General features: G+C 50.9%; 1 protein-coding gene across 4 annotated transcripts in view; it reads right to left on the minus strand.

Annotated features, from left to right (window-relative positions):
- Nucleotides 1-25280, minus strand: part of ARMC9 (armadillo repeat containing 9) — a 141910-nt gene that overhangs the window by 2618 nt on the left and 114012 nt on the right. For 2 of the 4 annotated variants that reach the window (XM_073877346.1, XM_025889757.2), the window contains 3 exons: nt 17329-17444; nt 12247-12383; nt 8099-8210 (listed from right to left, as the gene is read on the minus strand). In XM_073877346.1, the coding sequence (XP_073733447.1) occupies nt 8099-8210; nt 12247-12383; nt 17329-17444 (365 nt within the window). Of the gene's footprint in view, nt 1-7541; nt 7591-8098; nt 8211-12246; nt 12384-17217; nt 17445-25280 lie in introns of those variants that run through there. The other 2 variants (XM_025889785.2, XM_073877362.1) reach the window with 2 other exon arrangements.

Below are 25280 nucleotides of genomic sequence, written 5' to 3' on the forward strand. Positions count from 1 at the left end.
GATAACAAAAAAGGAACAAATGCTAAGGAGGCGATGAAGCTGCGAAGGGGGACAGGGAGCCTGGGGGATCACTGAAGTGTGAGGTAGGCCCGCCTGGGAAGGTGTGGCCGGCAGAGTAACGGTCCCCCATTCTGTCCGTGTTCTACTCCCGGGATCTTTTGTGACAAAGGAGAAGGAAGGTGGAGTGGAGTTGAGGCTGCTGTCTGCTGACGTTACCATAGGGAGATTATCCCCGACTATCAGGCTGAGCCCCAGGAAACCAGAAGGGTCCTTAAAAGTGGGAGAGGGGGGCGCCTGGGTGGCTCAGTCGTTAAGCGTCTGCCCTCGGCTCAGGTCGTGGTCCCAGGGTCCTGGGATCGAGCCCCGCGTCGGGCTCCCTGCTCGGCATCAATCTGCTTCTCCTTCCCCTCCCCCCCCCCCCCCCGCTTGTGATCCCGCTCTCACTGTCTCTCTCTCTCAAATAAATGAAGTCTTAAAAAAATAAAAAGTGGGAGAGGGAGGCAGAAGAAGAGAGAGAAGGAGGAAGGACCGTGAGGAAAGGCACAGAGATGCAAGCCTGCTGGCTTTGAAGACGGAGGAAGGGGCTGTGAGCCAGAGAGGGCAGGCGGCCTCCAGAAGCCAGAAAAGGCAGAAAAGAGATTGCCCCATAGAACGCGGTAAGTCGTGCGCCCCGTGCACACTTTGATTCCAGCCCCGTGAGAGCTGTGTGGGGCTTCTGGCCGGCAGAACTGTAAGGCAGTACCTTTGTGGTGTTCAGGTCCCTGCGTTTGTGGGCATCTGTCACAGCAGCAATAGGAAACTCATTTTAGATGCAGTGGTCAGGGAAGGCTGTGCTGAGAGGGTGACATTTAGCCCCCAAATAGTCCTGTGGCGGGGGGGGGGAGGCGGCATTACTTCCCCATTTTTCAGATGGAGAAACTGAGGCCCCAAGTTTGTGAACTTTCCCAAGGTCACACACATAACACGCAGGTTGTGAGGCCAAGATTTGAGCCCAGTGGGATCTCATAGCCAACCCTTCTCCAGACACCACCGGGCTGCCAGCCCCAGGGAACAGCCTCATGGAGATGCGGTGGACCAGTCGGAGCCGGCACCCTCAGCTTGGCGCCGTTCGACAAGAAGTGCCAGGAGTGGGGTCCCGGCTCTGTGAGATCCCCTCCCTACCCAGCCCTTTGCTGTCTGGTGGTCACGGAGCTGTATCTACCTTGCTCCAGCCTTGACTTCTGTGGGCCCTGCTATCTATGTGCCCATTTCCCCGACTATAACTGAGGACTGGAGTCCCAAGGTTGCCATCACCACTGAACGAGCTAACGGACGCAGCAGCTCAGCTACCAGCCCGGCACATGCTCTGTACATGGCAGGTCCGTCTGCCCTTCCCTAAGCGGGTGCCTCAGTCTGTGGGCCTCACCCAGTCAGTGCACAGCAAACAGCTGTTGAGCTTGGAGAGTGAGGCCCCGCTTGGTGAACGGTGGGGAGGGTGTGCGTGTGTGTGCACACACGGGGTGGGAACCACAGGCAGGTGGGGGGCGGGGGGCGTGCTCACTGGAAGGGCCCGGACCCTCAGTCCTGCTCTGCTGCTCTCCAGCTAATGACTGAACGTAAGCAAGTTTGCCAACATTTGGGGAGCCTCAGTTTCCCCACCTGCAAAATGTCTCTACAACAGCTGTGATGATTCTGCAAGGGAGGCTGTGCCCTGAGGTCAAGTGTGGGCCCCATAAATGGAGGTTCTGGCTCTGGGGAGTGGGACCTGGGAGGAAACTGGAATTTCTTATTTGAATCAATTCTATATTTCCATATGCCCCCCCCTTTTTTTTCACAGTGAGAATATTTTAATCATTAGAAAAATCAAACTGAAACATCTGAAAAATCTCCTAAATTCAAATTTAGGAGAAGACTGGCATAAAAACTGCCCATACTTTAGGCAAGAAATCTTTGTTTTATTATTTACTTATTTATTATTTTAAGATTTTATTTGACAGCAAGAAAGCACAAACAGGGGGAGCGGCAGAGGGAGAGGGAGAAGCAGACTGCCCGCTGAGCAGGGCAGAGCTTGATCGCAGGACCCTGGGACCATGACCTGAGCCTAAGGCAGACGCTTAACGACTGAGCCACCCAGGCGCCCCAGGCAAGAAATCTTTGATACCAGATTGAAAAGGATACGGGTCCCCCTGCTAGTGCTTTTGCTTTCTCTCTCTCAAATAAATAAATAAAATTTAAAAAGAAAAAGAAAAAGGATACGGGAGATTTAGCCCTATTGTATTCTATTAAAGTTTAAAATGATTTTTTTCTTTATTTTAAAAAAATGTAGGTATGTATGTATGTAAGTAGGTAAGCTCTACGCCTAGGGTGGGGCTTGACCTCACCAGCCTGGGATCAAGAGTTGTGTGCTCGACTGACTTGAGTCAGCCAGGTGTCTTTTAATTAAAAGAAATTAAAATTTCTTTTAATATTATTTGGTTCAAATGACTCTTTCCCTATTTTGCTATCCTAATTTTTTTTTTAAGATTTTTATTTATTTATTTGACAGAGAGAGACACAGCAAGAGAGGGAACACAAGCAGGGGGAGCGGGAGAGGGAGAATCAGGCTTCCCACTGAGCAGGGAGCCTGACGTGGGACTCAATCCCAGGACCCTGGGATCATGACCTGAGCCGAAGGCAGATGCTTAAGGACTGAGCCACCCAGGCACCCCTCTAATTTTGGATATTTTTATTATTGTTATAGCAGCTGATTATTTTTAAGTTGTGGTAAAATACAAATAACACAAAAATTACCATCTTCTGGTATATATATATATACAGTGGAAACTACTCAGCCTCCAAAAAAAAAAAAGAAATCTTGCCATTTGCAATGTCATGGATGGAACTAGAGGGTGTTATACTAAGTGAAATAAGTCAATCAGAGAAAAACAATTATATGATCTTACTCATATGTGGAATTTAAGAAACAAAACAGAGGAGCAGAGGGGAAAGGAGAGAAAAATAAGACGAAATCAGAGAGGGAGACAAACTGTAAGAGACTCTTAACTATAGGAAACACTGAGGGTTGATGGAGGGGAGGTGGTGGGGGATGGGGTAACTGGGTGATGGGCATTAAGGAGGGCACGTGATGTAATGAGCGCTGGGTGTTATATGCAACTGATGAATCACTGAACTCTACCTCTGAAACTAATAATACATTATATGTTAATTAATTGAATTTAAATAAAAAAAGAAAAAATAAAAAAATAAAAGTAATTCCAAGAGAAAAAAAATTCCCATCTTGACCATTTTAAAATGCAGCCCTACTGAGGCGCCTGGGTGGCTCAGTTGGTTAAAATGTAGCCCTAATACATTTTAAGAAGGAACAACTAAGAGAAACTGGTACAGACTACTCAGGGAGCACTGGCAGCTGTTCCTGGCAGTGAGTGGCAGCCTTGGGTTACCTGGGGGTGTCCATCACATGGTCATGGGACAGGGAGGCCAGATGTGAAGGAGCTCGCTGGGTAGGCCCAGGATGGCTGGCCAGCTTCACTGCGTGGGGCCTTATAGCCAATGGGCAGCCAGTTGTCAGGTTGTGGGGATGGGGTATGCTGAGGCGAGTTGGCAAGAAGTGAAGGGTGAAAAGGCCTGGGTCTCAAGGCTAGGAATCTATAATCTTCCAACCCCAAAGCAGCCAGAAAAGGGCCCCGTCCTTTGGGATACCAATTAGGCAATGTGTATGAAAACTCTTAAGGGTCCGTTCATTTTCTGGATCAACTTTCTGGGCCATGGTGCCTAAATATTCGGTCAAATGTGATTCTGGATATTTCTGTGCAGGCGTTTTTTGGACGAGATTCACAGTTAAATAGGTGGATTTTGAGCAAAGTAGATTGCCCTCCACAGTGTGGGTGGGCCTCATCCAATCAGTTGAAGGCACGAATAGACAAAGACTGATCTCCTCTGAGCAGGAAAGAATGGTGCCAGCAGACCACCTCCGGACTCCAGCTGCAACTCTTCCCTGGGTCTCTAGCCTGCTAGCCTACCCTGGGGAGTTTGGACTGGCCAAGCTTCTACAATCATGTGAGCCAAACCCTTAAAATATCCCCCTCCTGCCCACCCCCCACCCCCACCCCCATCCTGTTGGTTCTCTTTCTCTGGAGAACCCTGACTAATGCACCTTCAAAGTCAGTCTCCTCTTTGCCCTGGGGCACAACCTTTGTTTGGCCATGGTAGCGATGTTGCTGGGGAGAAGAGCACCCTCAGACAAGGGCTCCTTCTGGCTTCTTCTCTGCGACTGGAGAGCGCCAAAGAGCCACTCCTTGGCTTGGCTGAGCCCAAACCATGCTGGGGGCTGTTGCGGCAGGGGGGTGGTGTCGACAGGATGCTGGCCACTGTCCCTGACTCCCGCAGGGGTGATGGCATCAAGGCTCTGCGGGAAGGACACCGTGGGAGGCAGAGGTGGGGGGTCAGTGAGGCCTCCAGGCCCCCCAAATGGTGAGCTCAGCAGTCTGAGCAGCGGGGAGCCAGAGCCCAGGAAATGGTGATCGTTTAGGAGGCGATGAGGCCAGATTAGGGCAGGGCAGGAAAAGCACGCGGACAGGAGATTTGGGATGGCAGTGACCTATGACCTGGGAAAGTAAATTGCTGTGGGAATATTGGTGCTGAGTAGTAGATAAACTTTACGATCTGGGTGAACTGGGAGGTGGCCTGCAAGATAGACCATTATTTATTAGAGAGGCCTGGCCCACTGAGATGATCTCGACTCCTCAATAGGAGCATTGTGTGGAAGGGAAGAGCAATCAAAGGCTTCTGGAGATATTTAATCTTTACTTGTGTTTGGAATGCTGCTGAGTCATAATCTCCCAGCTGAGCATTCCCCGGGGCAGAGGACCCTGTGGCCCTTCAGTTCTCCGGGGCTACTGTCCGCATGGAGACAAATGACATTCGCTCTGGGGTCCCCTCAGTGGACTCTGCTCATCAGGGCTCGCCACGCGCTCTCGGTCACTGCCATGAGATTTCATCCGCGCTATACCAGAGCCCAGAAAGGCGCGAGGCGTGGGGTGACACCAGGTGAAGGCAGACACACAGACTCGCCAACGGTGCGCGCGCACATGAACACGCGGGCTCCTGTCCCCATGCTCCTGACTTACTTGGTCTTAGTTTCTCGTTTCTTTTAGCTGGAGGCACCACAGGTGTTCCCACAAGCTGCCACATACCCTCTGGGGACAAGTGCGAGGGGATAAACATATATGTAGACGTATGTAAAATCTCTCCCTTCTTCACGTTCTAAAAGCCATATGCTTGCTGAAGAGTCATTTCCTGTCTGTGGCAGGACCGGAACTCTGACCCTGTTTGCTTCTGGGAGCTGGGCCTGGGCCGGGGTCGGGGAGCCCGCTCCCCTGCAGGTCCCTGGGACACTGGCAGGCACCGTTGGCACCGTCCAGGCCAGTGCCTCCCAGTGGGTCCAGCTGGGCTCCTCTCTGCAGGGCCTGGGGGCCAGCTTGGTTAACACTATGGTTCCCCAGATACTCCGCTGAGGACTCTAAGAAGCAGACAGAAAATGTGGCAACAGGAACACTTGGGTGTAAGGAACGGGAGGGAGCCAGTGGGCTCATGGCGTCTGAAGCTTTTACTCCCAGCAAGACCAGTGGCTGGAAGCTGGTAGAGTGGGGCTGGAGCCTCGGTTACCTATAAACCACTTCCTCTCCGGGGTTAAGCAATGAGAGTATCATTCAATCTACCATTTCCCTAAACCCGAAGCTCCAGGGGCTTCCATGGGAAACGGGAAGTCAAGCCGCGCCCACCCAGCGGCTCGTCTTCTGTGGCAAGGGGCTGTCCTCACCCTAAGGACAGAGAGAGAGGAGCTGGGGAAAGCAGAGGGACAAACGTCCCCCACTCAAGCCATATAGAGAGCCATTCTCTCTCCCTTCTCCCGATTCACCCACCCGAGATTCTGAGATCCTGCTCTGGACCAGCTGGGAACATGGGGACAGACAGCCTCACCGTGGCCCGTCTTTCAGGACAGCGGGGGACAGTCATGGACTGGGGAGGCAGCGGGGCTGTGTGACTGGACTTTGGGGTCAGGGAGGAGGAAGGGGTGCTTAGCGGAGACCTGGGGCAGCCGGTGAAGAGGCTGGGGGTGGGGAGGTGTGGCAGGCGGCAGGAGTGAGGCGGGTGGACCGACTGTCTACTTCACCCTCCTTCCATCCTCCTCTTCCTCAGACAGAACCCACCCCCACTCCTCCCAGACCTAAAGTAAGAGTTGAATGCACATGACAGACATTAGGGTGAGAGCACCCATGGACTGAGCCCCACGGGGGCTTTTGTGCCCAACAGGACCTTGGAGGGCCAACCGGGTCACTCCGCTTGGTGTCACCAGGGAGAGTGTTTCTCAGGAGAGCCTTTGGGGATCCCCTGCTATGAAAACATTAGTCTGGGGAGAGGGGACTGTCTCCAGCAGTAAGCCTCAGGCACGAATTCTGCCTTTACAGGAAGGAAAAAAAGACATGGTTCTAGCACTGACAGGGCAGGTTTGGCCCGGCTGAGACGCAGGACCGTATCTGGGTCCTGCCCTGGGCGCAGGGGACAAGCGCGGCAGGGGCCCAGCCTCAGCTCTGGCCCAGTCCTCTGAGGTCTCTCATTCTGAGCCCCCCACTTCAGGAGGGTGCCAAGAGCCAGAGAACCCCTGACCTGTGGGACCAGCCTGTGGGCCTCGGGCACTTCTAATCCCGGAGCACACCTTCAGCCATTCTGCCGGGTGGGGGAGGTGAGGCCCTGGGTCCCCAGCAGGTCAGGGGACACCCCTCCCCACCCCAGTCCAGGCCCCAAAGTCCTCTGGCTCCACCCCACAGAGCTCTACTGCCCCTGGGAGCTCCGACCTCCTTGTTCCCCAGTGCCCTCCTGCAATCTCTGCCTAGAAAGGAAGGCCCCGGGGTGCTGCCTGCCGGGAGAGGGGCAGGGCCTGCAGCACCCTCTCGCCTGCCCACCTCCTCAGACTTTCTGCCCTGTGGGAGCCGGCTCTGCTAGGCCTTCTGCCTGTCCTGGGGCCCCTGCAGCCTTTAGAACTCAGCAGGAACTCCTGTTTCTGTGGCTTCCATCCGTGGGAGACAGCAGGGAGGGCAGCCAGGCCTGAGTAAGGGGAGGGCGGTGGGCTGGTTGCTCTGACCCCTCTACACTGTAAGGGGGAAACATCTGCAGGTGGGGGAGGCTTCAGGTCTCAGGGGTCTGGATTGCAGCCCTTCCGCCCCCGTCTCATCCAGATCTGCAAGGCCCTGCTGCTCACAGAGCTCCTGACGGGGCCAAGGTCAGCCATCACCCCAGCTGCTGGTAGGCCTGCTCACTGCAGACACACTTGCGGAAACACTTCCCAATTCTTTAGAAAGGTGGAGGCACAGGAGGCCCGACCAGTCACCATGGCAAATCTCCTCGAATTCAGGGACTCTGAGGGTGTAGTCATGTGAAACCTGGCTCAGGTCCAATAGTTTCGTGCAGGAGGTTGGCTTTGCCATCTTGAAACGAGTCCAGCTGCAGGATGCTGCAAGGCCAGGAGGAAGTGGCGGGAGCAGCCGGCCTCGCCATTGGGTTGGGTCTGGACACCAGGGCTAGGCGCCTCTTCCTGAGCAGGCTGCCTCAGATCTGAAAGGAGACCCAGGCTTTCGAGATTCTAAAGAACCCCAAGTGACCTCTCAAAGGCCACGCTGTACTCATTTGGTGCAGAGGAAGAGAAAACACCTTTTTTTCCGTTTGGGATCCAGTTTCTATTTTAGGAGGATGACATCTGAGCCAAATATTTTCACTAATCCAGTTCGCCATCTCTCTCCCCTCCATCCCGCCTTCTCCAAAAGCAAAGAGCTGCTCACGGGTTACTCCGAATCACACATCCCCACAAACGTGTTCAGCTTGCAGTTCTTAAAACGAGTCCCTTGGGCATGTTTATGAGTTTCTTCTCCTTCCAGTCTGACAACCGATAAGTCCCAGGGGGCAGGTGCCTCCCCTTGGGCTCCGAGGTTAACGGGTGTGGTGGCCACATTCCCCCTGGGCTTTCTCCACAGGTTGCTTCAGGCCCCAGTGAAATGCTCCTTTGCGATCAAAGTCAGAGGCTGGACCAGAGATGAGCCCTCCCAGGACACCTCCCCATCCCTACCTGGTGGTCTCTCCACTGCCTGGGGTCTGGTTGGGGACCTCCGAGGAGGGCAGGCGAGCCTCTCCCTGATGTCCTGCTGGCAACCATTCTCCTGGCTTGATGTCCACGGTGGCTGGGGAGGAGAGAGAGTTCAGTCAACTCTGGCTCTGAAACCCCTTTGAGGATGCTCCTTACTGGGGCTAGGCCAAAAAGCCAAGAAGAGCACATGCCCAGGCCAGCCCCCGATAGCTCCCTGGAGCTTATGGATGAGGCCTCGCTTACTTGCGCAGCCCCAGAACTTTCCAGGTGGCCACTTGGACTTAGGACCTGGGGCTGCAGCGTGAGTGCTCTGGCTGGAGACCTCTGGCCCTGTTGCTTCTCCTGCCCCCCCCCCCCCCCGCCTCTCAAACTACATCTCCAAGATCAAGACCTGAGCTGAGATCAAGAGTCGGAGGCTTAACCGACTGAGTCACCCAGGCGCCCCTGGGGTGTCCTGTATTTTTATTTGCCAAATCCGGCCACCCCGGAGGTGGGGCTCTCTTCCCCCTGAGCTGCCGCAGGCCCCTTCAGGCCTGAATCCCTCAGTCCACCCCCAGGGGCAGGAGCTGCCCTCATTCCCAGCAGTGCTCGTGCTGACCTCATGGCCAAGGACCAGGGGCACCCAGGTCATCCCGGAGACCTTCACTGGGAAGTGACAGAGAAGTCCTCGACGACTCTGCCGGGGAGCTCTCCTGAGAGCCTAGTCTGGATTTCAAATGACATGACCCCCTTCTCTCCGGCCTCACTTCTCTTCTCCTTCTGCAGCCAAAGGGGTCCATGCCACCGTCAGAGCAATTCTGTGACCGAGTCCAGATTTGCTGCTTCCTTAATCCAAGCTCCTTCTAGCTGTTTTGTTTAAAAATCTCCCTGGTACCTTTGCAATTGTGGCCTCTACTTTATCTTAAATACAAACTTTCTTCTTTGCAGCTTTGACTCCCAGGTAACGGTCTTTTCACCCAAGCAGGGAATGGAACCCTGGGATGGCCTTATATACGGTCCATACTGGACAGTCTCCACCTAGAAGCTGGGCCTGGAACCGGAAATGGAGCCTTCTCTGACCTGTTCTCTGGTGGACACCTGGCCTGCTTGTCTGTGCTCTTGGCTCCTTGGGCTTCTAATCAGGCCCAGGAGATAGCATTTAGGTATATGAAGCAATAATCAACGGCAACTACGTACAGTTGTGTGCTGGGCTACACACAGAGAAAATCCCATTCCAGGGGCAGGCAGTCCTCCAGGATCAGGAGCTTTCCCAGGTGGGTGTGGGTGCAGGGCCAGGTTGGGGGGTGGGTGGGAAGGCCCCCTGGCAGGAGGGAGGAGGAGTTTTGCTGAGCTCTCCTGAGACCCTCTGAGGTCTTTTCGGCTCTGTCACCCAATAGCAGTCACCTCCTATGCCCCTTCCGACTCCCTCCACTGAATGTCACAGTGTGGGCCTTCAGAGCTCCCACCACTGAAAGCCGGAGACTGGGGCGGGGTGGGGCCGGGCACCAGCAGCTGTGTGCATGCACCAGAGGCTTCCCGGGACAAAGTACTGTTTCCTCACCTGTGGGTCCATTTCAGACAGGGCTGGGCATTTTCACTCCAGGCCACTGACAAAGTATGCGGCTTTGATATCCAAGATAGCCTCAGTTGATGGGGTAATAAGAGTAACTTTCCTGAGGCCAATGTCTTAGAAAAATTCGAAGGCACATTCTTGACTTTTTCCTTTTGGGAGCTATTTCCTTGGCTCTGTGGGGCTAAGTCCCTCTGCTTAAAAAGAATGTACTTTCTGGCCCTGTGGTCAACTGGATCAAGCAGTTGGAGGATCCCACAGGCTCCTCATCACGAGATTTCACCTTTAGCGTTGACTGAACGCAGAGATGTGAAGAGCTTCCTGCGCAAATGCGCTGGAGGCCACCGCGGCGGGTTCTCGGTGGGCCTGAGGTGGCGCAGAGGTTCCCAGCATGAGTGCGGGCCAGGAGGCCAGGCTCAGTAGCGAGTCACATGTGAGGGGCCTCTGAGGAGTAGCTGCGTGAAGCCAGACTGGGATGGGGGGACAGCTGAGCGAGAGCACAGAAGTGGGAGAAAGGGCTGGAGAAGCAGGACTGTATGGATGGAGGGGTCCAGAGGAGGTCAGCTCAGGCTCTTGACAGGGAAGGAGTATCACAGAAGACAACGGGGCCGCCTGGCCCACCACTGCCCTCTTCCTCTGGGGCCTTCTTATATCTGCTGAGCCCAGAGGCAGCCTCAGAACTAGTCTCCACCCTGATTATGTGCATTCTAAGCACAGAAGCCCAAGCCTGCTTGCTCTCCATCCTCACATAGAGGCTGGATCAGAAGAGGGAGGGATGGCCGAAACAAGACCAGCTGGGGCGGGGTTGCGGGGGGGGCAGGCGCTGGTCCAGGGCCATCGGTCCTGGGGTGGCTGCAGCTGGCCAAGCCTGAAAGAGGGTAGGAGGAAGAACAGAATCTGTACCAGAAATGCTCCCTAAGTAACCAAGGGAGAGCCACTAACCCGGAGGGTGGGCTTCTCTAGTAAAATGTTTGTAAAGGAGAATGAGGAGTGCTGTCCTGAGTCTGAGGACAGGCCAAGCAGGCCTGGGGCAAGAGGTGAATATGGCTGGTTTCTGGCTGGCGGACTGAGGGCAGCTAGTTTGGAGCCCACTGAGGTGGGGGGTGGGGAGTTGATGGACACGGTTGGGGGGGCGTCCCAGGCAGGCCTAAGCAGAGAGGAGCATGCAAGAGGAGACATGTGGAATATGGCCTCAGAGTTCAGGGCTACACCTGGCAGTGTGACTCAGGCCAAGCGGCTGCCCTGGCTCCAGGTGGCCCACGTGGAGGGCTGTCACCTCCCCAGGGAGAGGCACTGGGGCCTGCTGCTGATCACCAAGGCTGCCCACTGTTTTCACGCAAGGAACCAGGACTGGCCAGGGCCTTGACTTTGTCAGAGCTACCATCGATTGTTTTTTGAAAATCACAATGACACCACCATCTCCAGGAAAATCAGTTGCCACGCAGCTACTCCATCTGTGGCAACCTCAAATGCCTCCATCCTACAGGTAATCCATGCTAAATCTTTCCAAAATATAGGACCATACCGAGAATTGGTACAAGACAGAGGACTACCCTGGTGGTTGCTTTGGTAAAGCAAGGATGTACCTGATAAATAAATTACCCTAAATGCAACTTTTGGGAAGTCCAGGCCTATAGAGCTTGAAATCATTTTTAACTCAATGGCATTAGGTTAAATTGGCAAAGGTGGTTAGACTACCTAAAACCTCCACCCTGGCAGCAGAAATCTCTGGACAATTGGTGGAGCTAATCACCTTTCAGTGAAGGCATATTAATGTTTACAGCTCTAATAACATATGATCCCAGGTGGCAAAACCTCTAAAAGTGTGCATAACCAGGAGACAGTCCCCCAGACTCTCAAACAACCTGGCTCTGCTCTGACTCTGTGACCAGCCTCCTGCTTTGAACTGGGGCTTGGAAGTGTTGGAATCCAACTGTGAGCAGATTATAAAAGTTCTCAGATGTTTCTCATCCTGGAATCTGATCTGCTCCTCTGTTGTTTTTCCTCTTTGCATGGAGATTATGGTCTTATCTGGCCTGCTCATATCCTTTTAATTTCCTCTTGCGAATTAAAAAAAAAAATACTTTGTATGTTTCTGATTCAAAGCATATCTATTTTTTCTGGCATCTAAAAAAATCCTTTTATCCCCCATCAGTCTCTGTTGAACTCGACTAGATGTTTCAAAATGTTTTGGCTTCTTCTGGCACAGTTGTCAGACCAGCCCTCGAACAGGTAGCTGACCGCCTCAGCATCAGAGTTTGAGGTGCCAAAGTCTCGGTCAGAAATCTCCATCATTCTGAGATGACGACTTGGAAATCGCACAGTAAACACACAACTTTTCGCGAGCAGAAATCTTGCCCGACTAGTGCGTGGGCAAGTCTCTCAGAGAAGGGGGTTTAGAGGTGTGCCTGTGTGGTTGCGGGCCTGTGGGCCTCTGTGACTCAGGGCCGTGGGGGAGATCAGGTGTGAGGCTGAGGCCTTTCTGGGTCTCTAACTGTTGCTGCTTGCTGCCGGTCCAGGCATCACCAGCCCCCGAGCTGACTCCCCGCCCCCACCTGCCCGCGGTTCTTACGGTTCTTACCTGAAGAGGAGATGCAAGGCTCCGAAGCACCGGGCTCAGCCCCCTTGTAGACGGGAGGGTGGGCGCTTGTCAGGGATGGGAGGCTGCCGTTTTGGGCAGGCTGGGCCATCTGGGGCGAAATGGGATGGTCTTCCAGACTGGAAGAAAAAATGAAAAACAGCAAAAAATGCAGATAGCCAGGAGGTATTTGCTGACTACCGCGTAGCATCACAAACAGATACAAGAAGTGGAAGTACCTGAAATTCCTTATTAAACTGGTATTAGCAGACATTAAACCTTTTTAAGGATATTGGCAGAAACTAGAAAATACCCTGGTAGCTCCTAAACATTTAACAGTGATACATGGGCTTCATATCTTTCTAACACACAAATGATATCTTCTGGCTTTGGGGGACATGGGAGCATGACATTTCAACCAAACCATTTAAGGCACCAATCTTCTGGTTTTTCCACAGAGGATGAAGCAGATGGGCTGAAGGGACGAATGCAATCAGAAAGGCGTGACGTGTCATGTCAGCCGCGACAGCAAGAGCTCGGCAGGCACGGGCCCGGGACGAGCTCGCTGTCATCACCACCACCTCCATGGTGCCTTCCCGCCCGCCAGCACCTGGGTCGGTGGAGACCCATTCACCCCGCAGACATGGACTGGGCGCCTCATGGTGCCGGACCCCCCCACCCCAGCCGGGTGCCAGAGATGGGGGACCCGGGCCAGCAAGGCCCCGAGAGGTGGCCGGAGGGAGGTTGGCTCCTCATTCAGCCTTGACAGCAAATCCCGAGGAAGGCTCTCCAGGTGGGCCTGGCAGTCCAGCACTGGCTTCTCTTCAACAAGGAGACACTCGCCACCTGCCCAGCGAGGGCTTGGTGGGAGACACAAGCGCGGCGAGTATGTGGCGCTCTGCCCAGGGTTGGGCCCCATGAGATGGCCGTTCATGAATGTCAGTTCCAGTAGCAAAGACAAACAGATGCTAAGCCACCCCGAAGGGCAGGAAGGGTGGTGTGTGTGTGTGTGTGTGTGTGTGTGTGTGTGTGTGTGTGTGTCATGCAGCCAGTCCAGCTAGGGCTGCGTGTGTGTGTGTGTGTGTGTGTGTGTGTGTGTGTGTGTGTGTGTGTGTGTGTGTGTGTGTGGCATGCAGCCAGTCCAGCTAGGGCTGCCTGGGGCCAAAAGAGGGAAAATTTTCCAACAGAGGTAACACCGCGAGGCAGATGCAGAGGCAGAAACAAACAACAATGCCGCACTGTTGCAGAAAGATTTCAGGCACCACAGAAACTGCGGGCTGGAGGGGACAGGGTGTCCGGGGGCACTTCGAGGCCCAAGGTGGGGGGGGTCAACTGAGAAGGACCTTGTCAGCGAGTGTTTGGTTAGATTTGATCCCTAAGGGAGATAGGAGTCACCGAAATGCCATTCTGTGATGATGTGCTAGAAATCTCATTCTAGGGTGGTGGACGGTAGACCGTGGCAGGGGGCACCACTAGGGGAGAAGAGGTGGCTCAGAAGGGCAGAGGGGAGGCCAGGGCTGGGAGAGCAGAGGGAGGAGAGGGCTCGGCCGCCAGGGGGTGGGATTCTGGCTCAGGGGTTTGGGGGTATTAACGCCATTCCCTGAAGCGGGGGGGGGGGGGCTCAGAAGACAGCGGTGTTCACCTAGGAAGCGCTGACTCGGGGTGCTGGGGGGACACCCCTTGCACTTGGGGCAAGTCTGGAAAGGAGTGAGATTTGGGTGCCTGGAGTGTGTAAGGAAACCTGCGGAGAAGCAGGATGGGTAGGGACCAGAAATGGGGCATTTTAGGAGGCAGAGGGGTGAGTTAGGGGCCAAGCCCACGTGGCAGCAGGGTGTGGGGGCGGGACAGTGACCAGGAGGGTGGTCGGCAGTGGCGACCGTGAGGGACGCTGTGCGGCCTCGGCTTGGAAGCTGCAACTGATGAATTACTGAACTCTACAGCTGAAACGAATGATATTCTAGATGTTGGCTAATTGAATTTTAATTAAAAAAAACAGCAGCAGCAGCTGCGAGGTCACTGGTGGCCGTGGCAGCGGTAACTTGAAGTCACCAGTGGGCCGCGAGGGCCGAGAAGGGAGGGCAGGGGTCATGGAAGCAGGCAGAGAGGGCCTGGGCGAGGGGGGCTGGGGACCTGGGAGCCTGTGGGGAGGCCTGGGGAAGGAAACCAGTAGGAGGGGAGGGTGAAGGTGGAGCAACGAGGTGTGAAGTGATGGTGCCAAGTTTGGACAGTGAGCAGAGGGGAGGGATCCAGAACCCACGGAGCGGTGAGGCGGGGCGGGCGGCGGGGGTGGAAATAGGCCGAGGGAGGGCTGGGGTGAGGGAGGGCCCTGAGTTGCACAGGGTGACTTTTTATTTTAAACCTTCTTTTCTTGATTAAAAAACCAGTAAGTGTTGATCATGAAAAATTAGGAAAATATATGGGCTACATAGAATGTCCTGCCCTCCCAATACCTAGACACGACCCTGATTAACATCTGATATCTTTTCACTTTTAAAAAATGCAAATATATACTTTAAAAAATAAACTTGGGATCACTGTAAGTGGCCAGCAGGCTGGATCTACCCTGTTTATGCTTTTTCACTTAGCAATATATTGTGAGGCTCTCCTCATGTATTAAATATTCTTCTAAAACGTCATTTTCAAATACTGTGTTGGTAAACAGCCTCCTACTTTGGGCATTTCGATTCTTTTTTTTTTTTAATAAGTTTTTCTTTATTTTTTTTAAGAGAGGGAGAGAGAGAATCTTAAGCAGGCTCCATGCCCAGTGCAGAGCCCGACATGGGGCTCGATCTCACGACCCTGAGATCATGACCTGGGCCAAAATCAAGAGTCAGATGGCTTCACTGATTGAGCCACCCAGGTGCTCCCATTTAGATTTCTTATGACTACTGCAATAAATGCCCCTGTCTATATATCTGTGAGTATCTGATTGCTTCTCAGCATCAAATCCTAGAAGTGGGATTACTGACTCCAGAAGTACTAGTACCTGGAATGTGTGCGGTGTGTATTGCCAGTGTCTCCAAGATCACGGAGATTCTCAGCTGATGTTCCTGGCAACACCAGGGGATCAGAGCCAGCTGGATTCGCGAGTCACAGACACTTTTTACAGGGGCTAACTAAAGATCCTGCAAGTTGACTTTCTGCCGAGCGCAGGGGGCACCCGGCATCCGCCACCATCCACTGACCACAGGACATCGACCATGGCTCTGTGTGCTTCTGGAGTCAGAAATCACATCTCATTTATTCTTGTTTCCCTAGAAATTAACACACCATCTGGCACACAGAAGTGATATAAATGTCTGTAGAATTGGCCCAATGGAGCTGGGCAACTGCACTAGAGTGGGAAGGTCCAGTTCCAGGAAAATGAGGTCCTCTCCGTCCTTGCAGGGACCACTTCCACAAGTCAGGGGACATCCCCGCATGGAAAGACATCGTCTTCTTCCTCTCCACAAGGTAGAACACCCAACCCCAGAATTAACGGTGCCCATTGGTTAGATCTTACATTTATTAGATTCCCTTTATCCTTATTTCTAACTAAATATCCTTATGTCATTGTTGCCTCTCTGGGTTTCAAGAACTTTAAAAGCTAATCTTAAAATAATTTTTAAAGATGATGATTTGGCATCCTCTATCCCATGTTAAGCAAGATGAATTTTATCAGTTCCTGTTACCACTTCCATTTAAAAAGATATAAACTAGATTTACTAGTAGTTGACACTTGGCTAGATTAAACAAGCAAACACAAAACCTGATACAAATGACATTTTGGGGACAGTTAGGGAATACTGATATACTATAGAGTGTTACGTGAATGTTGACTTTCTTAGGTATGATAATGTGGTTAAGTACAGGATGTTCTTACTCTTGGGGGATGCGTGCTGCAAGTCTGCAACCTCCTTTCAAACTGTTCAGCAAAACAAAGTATATGTGTGTAAATTATATATTATGCACATAGAAGGAGACAGAGAGAGGATGCAAAGGTGCCAAATGTTCATAACTGGAAGCTAAGTTAAAAATTACTGACAGTAAGTTTAAGAGAAAAATACATTATTAGCAGTTTAAAATAAGAACCTTGAAATATGAAGCACGTGACGACTAGTTTTGAAATGAAATCAGATCACCAGTCCACGGTATGGGCCTGGAAATACTTACAGGTCAGGTCCCACGTGGGAATAGCACTTGGCAGGATCTGGGTGTGGGGGCCTCGGCATCCCCAGCAGCCACGCACGGAGCTCCGTGAGGGCAGGCATTTCCGTGCTCTGTTTGTGGCTGTATGGCAGGTGCCTGGCTGTTCATTACAAATTACTATAGAGTAAAACTGGAAACAACCAAACTGCCCAGCTATGGGGGATAACTAAGTAAAATATGTCCTATTCATTTGAACTATTTTATGGCCAATATTTGTAGGTTTTTCTCCTGCTCTCTATAACCCCCTGGCTCGTACCCGTTTCTCTCTGCCATTCTCTCTAGACAGTTGGACTAACTGGCCTGGGGCCCCCCCCGAGAGCCCACGGGGGTCTAGGCCCCCGGGTCCCCAGGTTGGTCCCAGGTTCTGAGAAACCACACTAAAATTTTGTTCACATCAACCAGCTAGGAGCAAGTCTATGAAGAAAGCTAGGCCGCTAAACATGCATAGAGTTGCTTTAAAAAAGTGAATGTGTTTATCTAAAGATAAGTGGATTTGATGTCTTACCCTGTCACACCCCACCCCAACAGAAGGCCTGGTGCCATAGTGGGGGAGGGGTGCAGAACAAAAGCAACCCGAGGCCTGTTGGGTGGACCCACCATGCTCCTTCTGGTCCTTGCTTTGAAATTACATTGGCCAAAACTTGGCTTCTTCTGGGCGAAGGCTGGAAGTGCCTGGAGATCCTGAAATCCAACCACTTCATTTTTTTGGAAGAAGAAAGCTGGGGGTGAAGGAGACAACCTCTTTCCCCTCAAAAATCCCCAAGAGAGAAATAATGAAGAGATAAATGCTTTCCAATGTGAACGTTTTATTTTGAGTTTTTCAATACACACATCTTACACTGCAGTTAAAACAAAGCTTAAGAAAAGAAATCCCCGCGTCTGTTAGCCTGGACTTACACTGGGTACCCGGTCCTGTGGCCGCCGGGGGTGACGGGCCGGCGCAGGGGCTCGTCGGCACTCTGCTGCGCACTGGCCAGGCCCTTCCGCCTTGCCTTCCCTGTGTTCGTCATAATCTGGTGGGAGGAAAGAGGAGACAGGGCTAGAGACACCACCTACTTGAGAGCTGACGTCGAAGGAGAAGTTCCTACATGTAATAAATTATAGTAATAAGAGGCTTTGCAAATAGATGAAGAAGGATCATGACACAGATTATTCGGGTAAACGGAAATTGGGGCAAAAACTCGTTTAGGCTTGCATATTATACCGTTTAGCAGTATAAATTAAAAAAAACAATCAGACCATGGAAAAGAGAAGAAGAAAACAGTTTGAATAAACATTTACATCTCGGGGAAGACGGAGTTTTGAAAGTAAGAAGAAAAAAAAGATGGGCAGATTTGGTTTCATAAAAATTTTCCACTTATATATTAGAGATAAGCCAAATGAACAGGTAAACAACCAACTGTGAAGAAATATTTGCACAGGGTGCCTGGGTGGCTCAGATGGTTAAGCATCTGCCTTCGGCTCAGGTCATGATCCCAGGGTCCTGGGATCGAGTCCCGCATCGGGCTCCCTGCTCCTTGGGAACCTGCTTCTCCCTCTGCTTCTCTCTCTCTCTCTGTCTCTCATGAATAAATAAATAAAATCTTAAAAAAAAGAGAAATATTTGCACATATTTAACAGAATGGAAGGTTAAGATTTTCATTAGATAAGCAGCTCTTACAAATCAATAAGTAAGACAGTAGACGACGGAGCAAAGAATTCAAATAGCTAAGTCACACAATAGAAAAGATCACTGGTAAATACAAGAAAAAAATGATCAACTTTACAAGTAATTAGAAACTGCAACTTCATAAAAAAGGTATCATCTTTCAACGATTACATGACCATGTAATTGGCTGGCAGGATTCAAAAATGTTAGTGGCCCAGCAGGCTAAGTCATTTCTAATTACTTTAGGAAGTAATCTGGTGTTTTATATCAGGAGAGTCATAAAAATGTTCACATCCTTGGGTGTAAATCCTAGGGAAAGAACCCCAAATATGGAAAATGTTAAATAAACAAAGTTGTTTGTTACAAAACTGTCATAGAGTAAAACTGGAATAATCTAAGTGTCTGGCAAGAGAGGAATAAATAAGTGAAATATGGCATATTTATTTGAAATATTAAGTGGCCATTTACAATGATAAAGGCTGGGTTATGAAAAAATGTTTATTTAAAACATTTAATAAAAGGTTGTAATACTGTATATAAATGATGCTTTCAATTAGGCTAAAAGTACACACCAGATTGGAAGGAAATGAACACTAAATGCATCCAGTGGGAAGCAGGATAGCAGAACCGAGAGGAATTTTTTCTCCCCTTTATTTTCCAAGTGTTCTGTCTTATGGTTAGATCGTGTTCACAATTAAGACAAATGGTTTACAGAAGAAATGACTGTACAGCCGGGGAAACGGAACCAGAGTCTGGACTGCGCCAGTGTGGGCTGCCCGTGCGAGGTGGTGCCCCCGTCGTCCAAGCGGGACCACCCGGGAAACCGGGGGAGGGGGCATGGGACCTCTTGACACTCCTTTTTCAAATTCCTGTGACTCTAGAATTACTTGAAAATGAAAATTAAAAAAAAATTGGCTTATACAACGACAAAAACAAGCCAGAAATTAAAAAAAAAAAATTGGAATTACATCTTTGATTCCTTGATTTTTGCTGAGAGCTTATTTGGGTTGATCTCGTGTTTGAGGCAGGGAAAGGGAAAAGGGGCCTCCCTGCGCTGTGGGGCCGGCTGCCAGTTAGGGGTGTGGGCGGGGTGGGGGGCGGAGGGGAGGCAGTGGGAAGGGGAGCAGGGCCAGAGGACAGAGAAGGTGCCTTCAGCCTCCGGGGAGGAGACGGCACCGGATCAGCCTTCTACAGAAGAACTAAAACGCAGTCCCACCGCCCCTTATGTCTCTTGTGTGACCCTCAGAGGAAGGATGTTTTAACTGCAAGCCCGCCGCACTGCTGGCCCCCCTCACTCGCACTCCCCTTCGGCCACGCTGCCCTGTCCAGTATCGAGGCTCAAATTTACAGGCCGGGCTACTCATCTGGTGAGCAGGTGCCTTACGTCCAACCCTCAAACGCACCTCCGGAACACCCCTGCTTCTCTTTCTCCCTCCATTATGCCACCCGGCTCTTTCCAAAGAAGGCTCAGAAGGTGGGGTCTTAAGGTACTGGACCAGGGGACAGGGTGAGTACGTGCCTTCTTGCTTCCTCGTCCTCCACGCCGTGCTCCTTCTGAGCTCACCCTCCCAAATCCTTCCTAGGGGACGCTTACACGTGAGAGTGTTTCAGCCTGTGGAAAACCCTGTCAGCCATACCATTTCTTTCTTTCTTTTTTTTAAGATTTTTAAGTAATCTCTACAACCAACATGGGGCTTGAACTCACAACCCAGGATCAAGATTCACGTGCTCTACCACTGAGCCAGCCGGGCGCCCCTGTCATACCAATCTTCTTAAAACCCTATAGGCCTAGGGGCACCTGGGTGGCTCAGTCGTTAAGTGTCTGCCTTCAGCTCAGGTCACGGTCCTCATTTCAGGGTCCTGGGATTGAGCCCCGCATCGGGCTCCCTGCTCGGCGGGAAGCCTGCTTCTCCTTCCCCCACTCCCCCTGCTTGTGTTCCCTCTCTCGCTGTGTCTCTCTCTGTCAAATAAATAAATAAAATCTTTAAAAAAAACAAAAAACAAAAACCTTATAGGCTTAGGAAATAACTTAAGGTGGGTGGTATTTGTGCTCTCCAGGGGATGAAGAAACTGAGTCTAGCCTGTGGGTCAGAATGTCTGGTCTGTTACCCAGAGGCCTGAGGAAAGACCCAGCTCTGTTCAGGGCACACCTGGCGTCTCAAAGCAGCCATTTCCCAGAGGGCCTGCCCCCTGCTCACCTTACGACCTGCTGTGCCTACAGGGTGAGCCACGCAGTAGCCCACAAAGTCTCCAGGCCCCTCTCTGGGCCCCTCAGTTTCAAAGCAGCCTTTTGGGGCTGGAAAGATCTGAAAGGAAATCTAGTTCAACAACCTGCTGACTGTACCGAGTTCCGCAGAAATGCCTCAGGGGCTACTGGGAGAGAGAAGAGAATGGGTTCCTGGCAGTCACCTTACTTGTCCAGAGGGACTCAGCCTTCATCTGTGTGACAGATGGGGGGTTTTGTTTGAAAGAACGTTCTGCTACTAAAAAAATGCAGCACATGATTGAGCAGAATGTAATTTTTTCAGTAGTAAAAGATGGTCGAAACATGTCAATTTAGATAAAAAATGTTACTTCCCATTGACTAGTTTTCAAGGATTGGTGAATCACATAAAGAAATTGTGACATGCTAATAAAACAGTATGAATTTTTATAAGAAAATATAGGTACTCCACTCTCTATCATCTATCAATCCATCCACCCACCCACCCATCCACCCACCCACCCACCCATCCATCCACCCATCCACCCACCCATCCACCCATCCATCCACCCACCTACCATCCACCCACCCACCCATCCACCCACCCATCCACCCCCCCACACATCCACCCACCCACCCACCCCCTCACCCATCCACCCACATAGAAAATAATATGGGAGCTGGAGCAGACACTATTTGCCGCCCACCCAATATTCATTCTCTCTTGACTAACAGTACTCTGATTTTGTTGGCAAAGAAATGTTTCTACTTAATTTGAGAGAGAGTGAGAGAGCACAGCAGGAGGAGAGGCAGGGAGAGGGAGAAGCAGGCTCCCCACTGAGCAGGGAGCCTGACGCAGGGCTCGATCCCAGGACCCTGAGATCATGACCTGAGCTGAAGGCAGACGCTTAACTGACTGAGCCACCCAGGCGCCCCAAGAAATGTTTCTACTTAAAAATAGTCCCTTTCCCAGACTTCCTTGCAGCTGGGGGTCCTGGGACCCAGTTCTGACCAGTAAGAATGGAGTGCAGTGGCCAGCGGCAGCTTTGGGGACAAGCACTGTAGAGGGGCAGATGTGGTCAGTCTGCCTGTTTGGCCCTCTTCTGGACTTTCTCATGGATCTGTGCCAGGAGCTGCATCGGTCACCTCATGACCAAGAGGCAACACCGTGGGAATGAAGGGCTGATGCGTGGAGGCAGGACTGCTGCTTCAGGAAACTGGAGCTTCAAGGCCCAGAAGGGGCCCTCGCAATGTGTTCGTGTAGTCATATGTTTTTGTAACATTTGCAAAAGGATATTTTTTTAAAAATATTTTATTTATTTATTTGAGAGAGAGAATAAGATAGAGCATGAGAGGGGGGAGGGTCAGAAGGAGAAACAGACTCCCTGCTCAGCAGGGAGCCCAATGCGGGACTCGATCCCGGGACTCCAGGATCATGACCTGAGCCGAAGGCAGTCGCTTAACCGACTGAGCCACCCAGGTGTCCCATGCAAAAGGATATTTTAATTGCAAGCACTTACTACTGCTGTTTTTTTCTACTCTGACTTCCCTTCTGCCTTTTCTTCCTACTCTGACTTCCCTTGTCACACTTCCTGTCATGTTGGTGACATGATGCTAGAATTTAGGGCTTAGGTAAGGGGATGCTGAGTCCAGCTGACATTTAATGCGGGTTTCCTGGGATATATTCATAGGATTCCCACTCACTTTGGTGCACAGCCAAACAATCACTAGCTGTCCTGGGGTAGGAACCGCTTCTAGGAATTCCCTATGTTGTCAGAGTATTTATGAATAATCAGCATGCAAGAGAACTTGAAATACCCCCAAATCTTGCAGCTTATGTGTGGAAGAAACTTGAGGATGGTGTTCTCAAATTTAGCGACAATCCTAAAAATGTACACAGCATTACCAAAAACTAAATGTGAGGCCAAAGGATTTTCTAATCTTGATCAAATTTGACTAAATTTGATCAAATACGTTACAAGAAGGACTAATTTCCTTTTCTCTCTGTAGAAAACATTACAAACTCATTGTCATATATGTAGAGGCAATCAAAGGCATAAAACAAAAATAAAGAAAAAAGCCCCTATGAGTTGTGCAAAGCAGCTAATTAATAAAAACACTATTTTTCTATCTGTGGTATCTGTCAATTCTTAAAATTTGAATCCACTGTGATTTATTTTCTCATTCTCATTCTCAAGTAGGTGTTCACTTTCATAACTAGCTTTGTATTCCTTTATTTAAAGAAGGCCTCCCCCAATTGGGGTGCTGGGTGGCCTTCGGCTCAGGTCATGATCTCTGGGTCCTGGGATCAAACCCCATGTGGGGCTCCCTGCTCACCGGGGAGTCTGCTTCTCCCTCTCCCCCTCCCCACTGCTTGTGCACTCCCTCGCTATCTCTCTCTCTCAAATAAATAAAATCTTCAAAACAACAACAACAACAACAACAACAACAACAAAGAAGGCCTTCCAAACCCTGTAAGCCTGAGGTCCTACAAAACCTGGGTCTTCCCTTCGTACTGACAGGCAGAGTGTAGAAAGACATGGACAGAGCCTGCGGTCTGATGTCCCCCAGTATCATCAGTGGGACCGATAAGGCAGGACTCTGCTATCTGCAGTTGATAAAGGAAAGACGCCGTAGAGATAAACGGAAGGGAACAATGGTTATTGTGGTTGTTTGTGCTGTTTACTTCTGACTTGTGAGTAATAAGCATTTCTTTTGTGACTAGAAAGAATACATGGCCGCCTAACTAGCTCACTAGGTAGAGTGTGCAACTCTTGATCTCAGGGTTGTGAGTCTGAGCCCCATGTTCGGTGTAGACACTAATTAAAAATAAATAAATAGGGGCGCCTGAGTGGCTCAGTCAGTTCAGTGTCTGCCTTCAGCTCAGGTCATGATCCTGGGCCCCCTGCTTAGCGGGGAGTCGGCTTCTCCCTCTACCCCCTCACCCAGCTCATGCTCTTTCTCTCTCGCTGTCTCTCAAATAAATAAAAAATCTAAAATAAATAAATAAATGTTAAAAAAAAAAGAATACAAGAAATAAACTGAAAAAGAAACACATTTATGGGGCGCCTGGGTGGCTCAGTCTTTAAGTGTCTGCCTTTGGCTCAGGTCATGATCCCAGGGTCCTGGGATCGAGCCCCACATCGGGCTCCCTGCTCAGTGGGGAGCCTGCTTCTCCCTCTCCCACTCCCCCTGCTTGTGTTCCCTCTCTCGCTGTGTCTCTCTCTGTCAAATAAATAAATAAAATCTTAAAAACAGAAAGAAAGAAAGAAAGAAAAAGAAACACATTTATAATACTCGGGGATTGGGGATTGTTTTCCCCTGCTTGTTCGGTTGTGTTTTCACACACAAGAATGGGGACTTCTAGTTCCAACTGATCTCCCGCTCTGCAGAGGGCACTGAGTCTTCACCGTTAGGCAGGCAGAGCAGGAATAACGGATTGCAAAGTGATTGGAAAAAGCTCCAAAGTGGAGACACATTTGGAAAAAAAAAAAAAACTGCAGACTGAGGGCTTTGCTTCTCTGGTTTTGGTTTTTGCTGCAGCAAAACAGGGCCAGCTGCCAGAGCCTTGTGCTTCCACCGAGGGCAGTGGGGTGGCAGGGGCCTGGAGCCCTGCTTTCTCTGAGGGGCTCGGCCCTGCACCCGGCCAGCTGTGCCCACCGCCCAAGTGGCAAAGTTTCCATGGCCCAGACTCTGGCTTCAGGACTCCTGGGGGCAGGGGGTGGTGGTGATAAAGATGCAGATTCCCAGGCACACCTCCATACACATTCTCTGGAGGCAGGGCTAACCAGTCCTTCAGGCGGTCTCTGGAAAACTGCATGAATTTGGGCCTTCATTTGACAGGGGGAAGAAAGTGTGGAAAGTGAGTAATTAGCTTTTGCAATCGGCATTCCCCCCAAAACTGAGTCTGTGCTTAAAACTGAGACTGTACAGACATTGTGAATATGCCACTCAGTCGGACTTCTCTCAGTTTCAAATACAGCATGCAATTCACTGGAAAATCAACAGCTCTTCCAGAAGGTGGCACAGCTTAGTGGGACAGAGCAAAGGCAAGCAGGCTCAAATCAACTTGAGAATGTTCCTTACCCTTCCTCGGCCTCAGCTCTCCTGTCTAGAAAATGCTACACTAAGAGAATTTCCCCCGTAGCTTGTTGGGAGGACCAAGTTAAATGGAGTCAGATGTGTGAAGCAGTCAGCACAGGGCTTGCTTGGCCCGTGACATGTGCTGAACCAATTTAAGACACGCCTATTACTGTTGTTAAAGGTAACTAACAAGTTTAAACTCTGAAATAAAAACAAAAAACTGAGGGACGCCTAGGTGGCTCAGTCGGTTAAGCATCTGCATTCGGCTCAGGTCATGATCTCGGTGCCCTGGGATGGAGTTCCGCATCAGGCTCCTTGCTCAGCAGGGAGCCTGCTTCTCCCTCTGCCTCTCCCTCCCCCTGCTTGTACCCTTGCTCACACTCTCTCTCACTCACTCTCGCCCATGCTCTCGCTCTCTAACAAATAAATAAATAAAATCTTTAAAAAAACAAAAAACAAAAAACTGAGATGCTATGATAAATATCTGTGCCCCTTTAACCATGGCGACAAAGCTATTTAAATCAGGGAGTTCTTTTTAGGAAGAAATAAATGATTATTCAGCAGAGTATGGACAATACAAAAAAATTCAGAAATAACCAAGCAAGGAGAAGTTGGCAAATCATCAGTCTTGACCTGCTGACGGTCACGGCCTCGGGAAGAAGCAAAGCATGCTGCTTTCCACCAGAATTCCAAGTAAGCAGCACATCTCTTGTGACCACTGCCACTCTCACGCAAGCTTAGGAAAAGGGACTTGTACTCCCGTCGCCAGCTTTCTGAGCTCCCTGTGGTCTGCAGCATTTTCAGTGGCCGGGCTCTGCGGTGCGTGCGTGGGAGCTCTGTATGCTTGCACTTGGGAGGGTGAGGACCGGCAGGGGGGCTGCGCGGGGAGGGGTGTGGCTACGAATGCCCAGCAGG

Source organism: Callorhinus ursinus, unplaced genomic scaffold, assembly GCF_003265705.2.
Source record: "Callorhinus ursinus isolate GAN/ISIS: 27379988/994484 unplaced genomic scaffold, GSC_fseal_2.0 scaffold2, whole genome shotgun sequence".
Classification (NCBI taxonomy): Eukaryota; Metazoa; Chordata; class Mammalia; order Carnivora; family Otariidae; genus Callorhinus; species Callorhinus ursinus.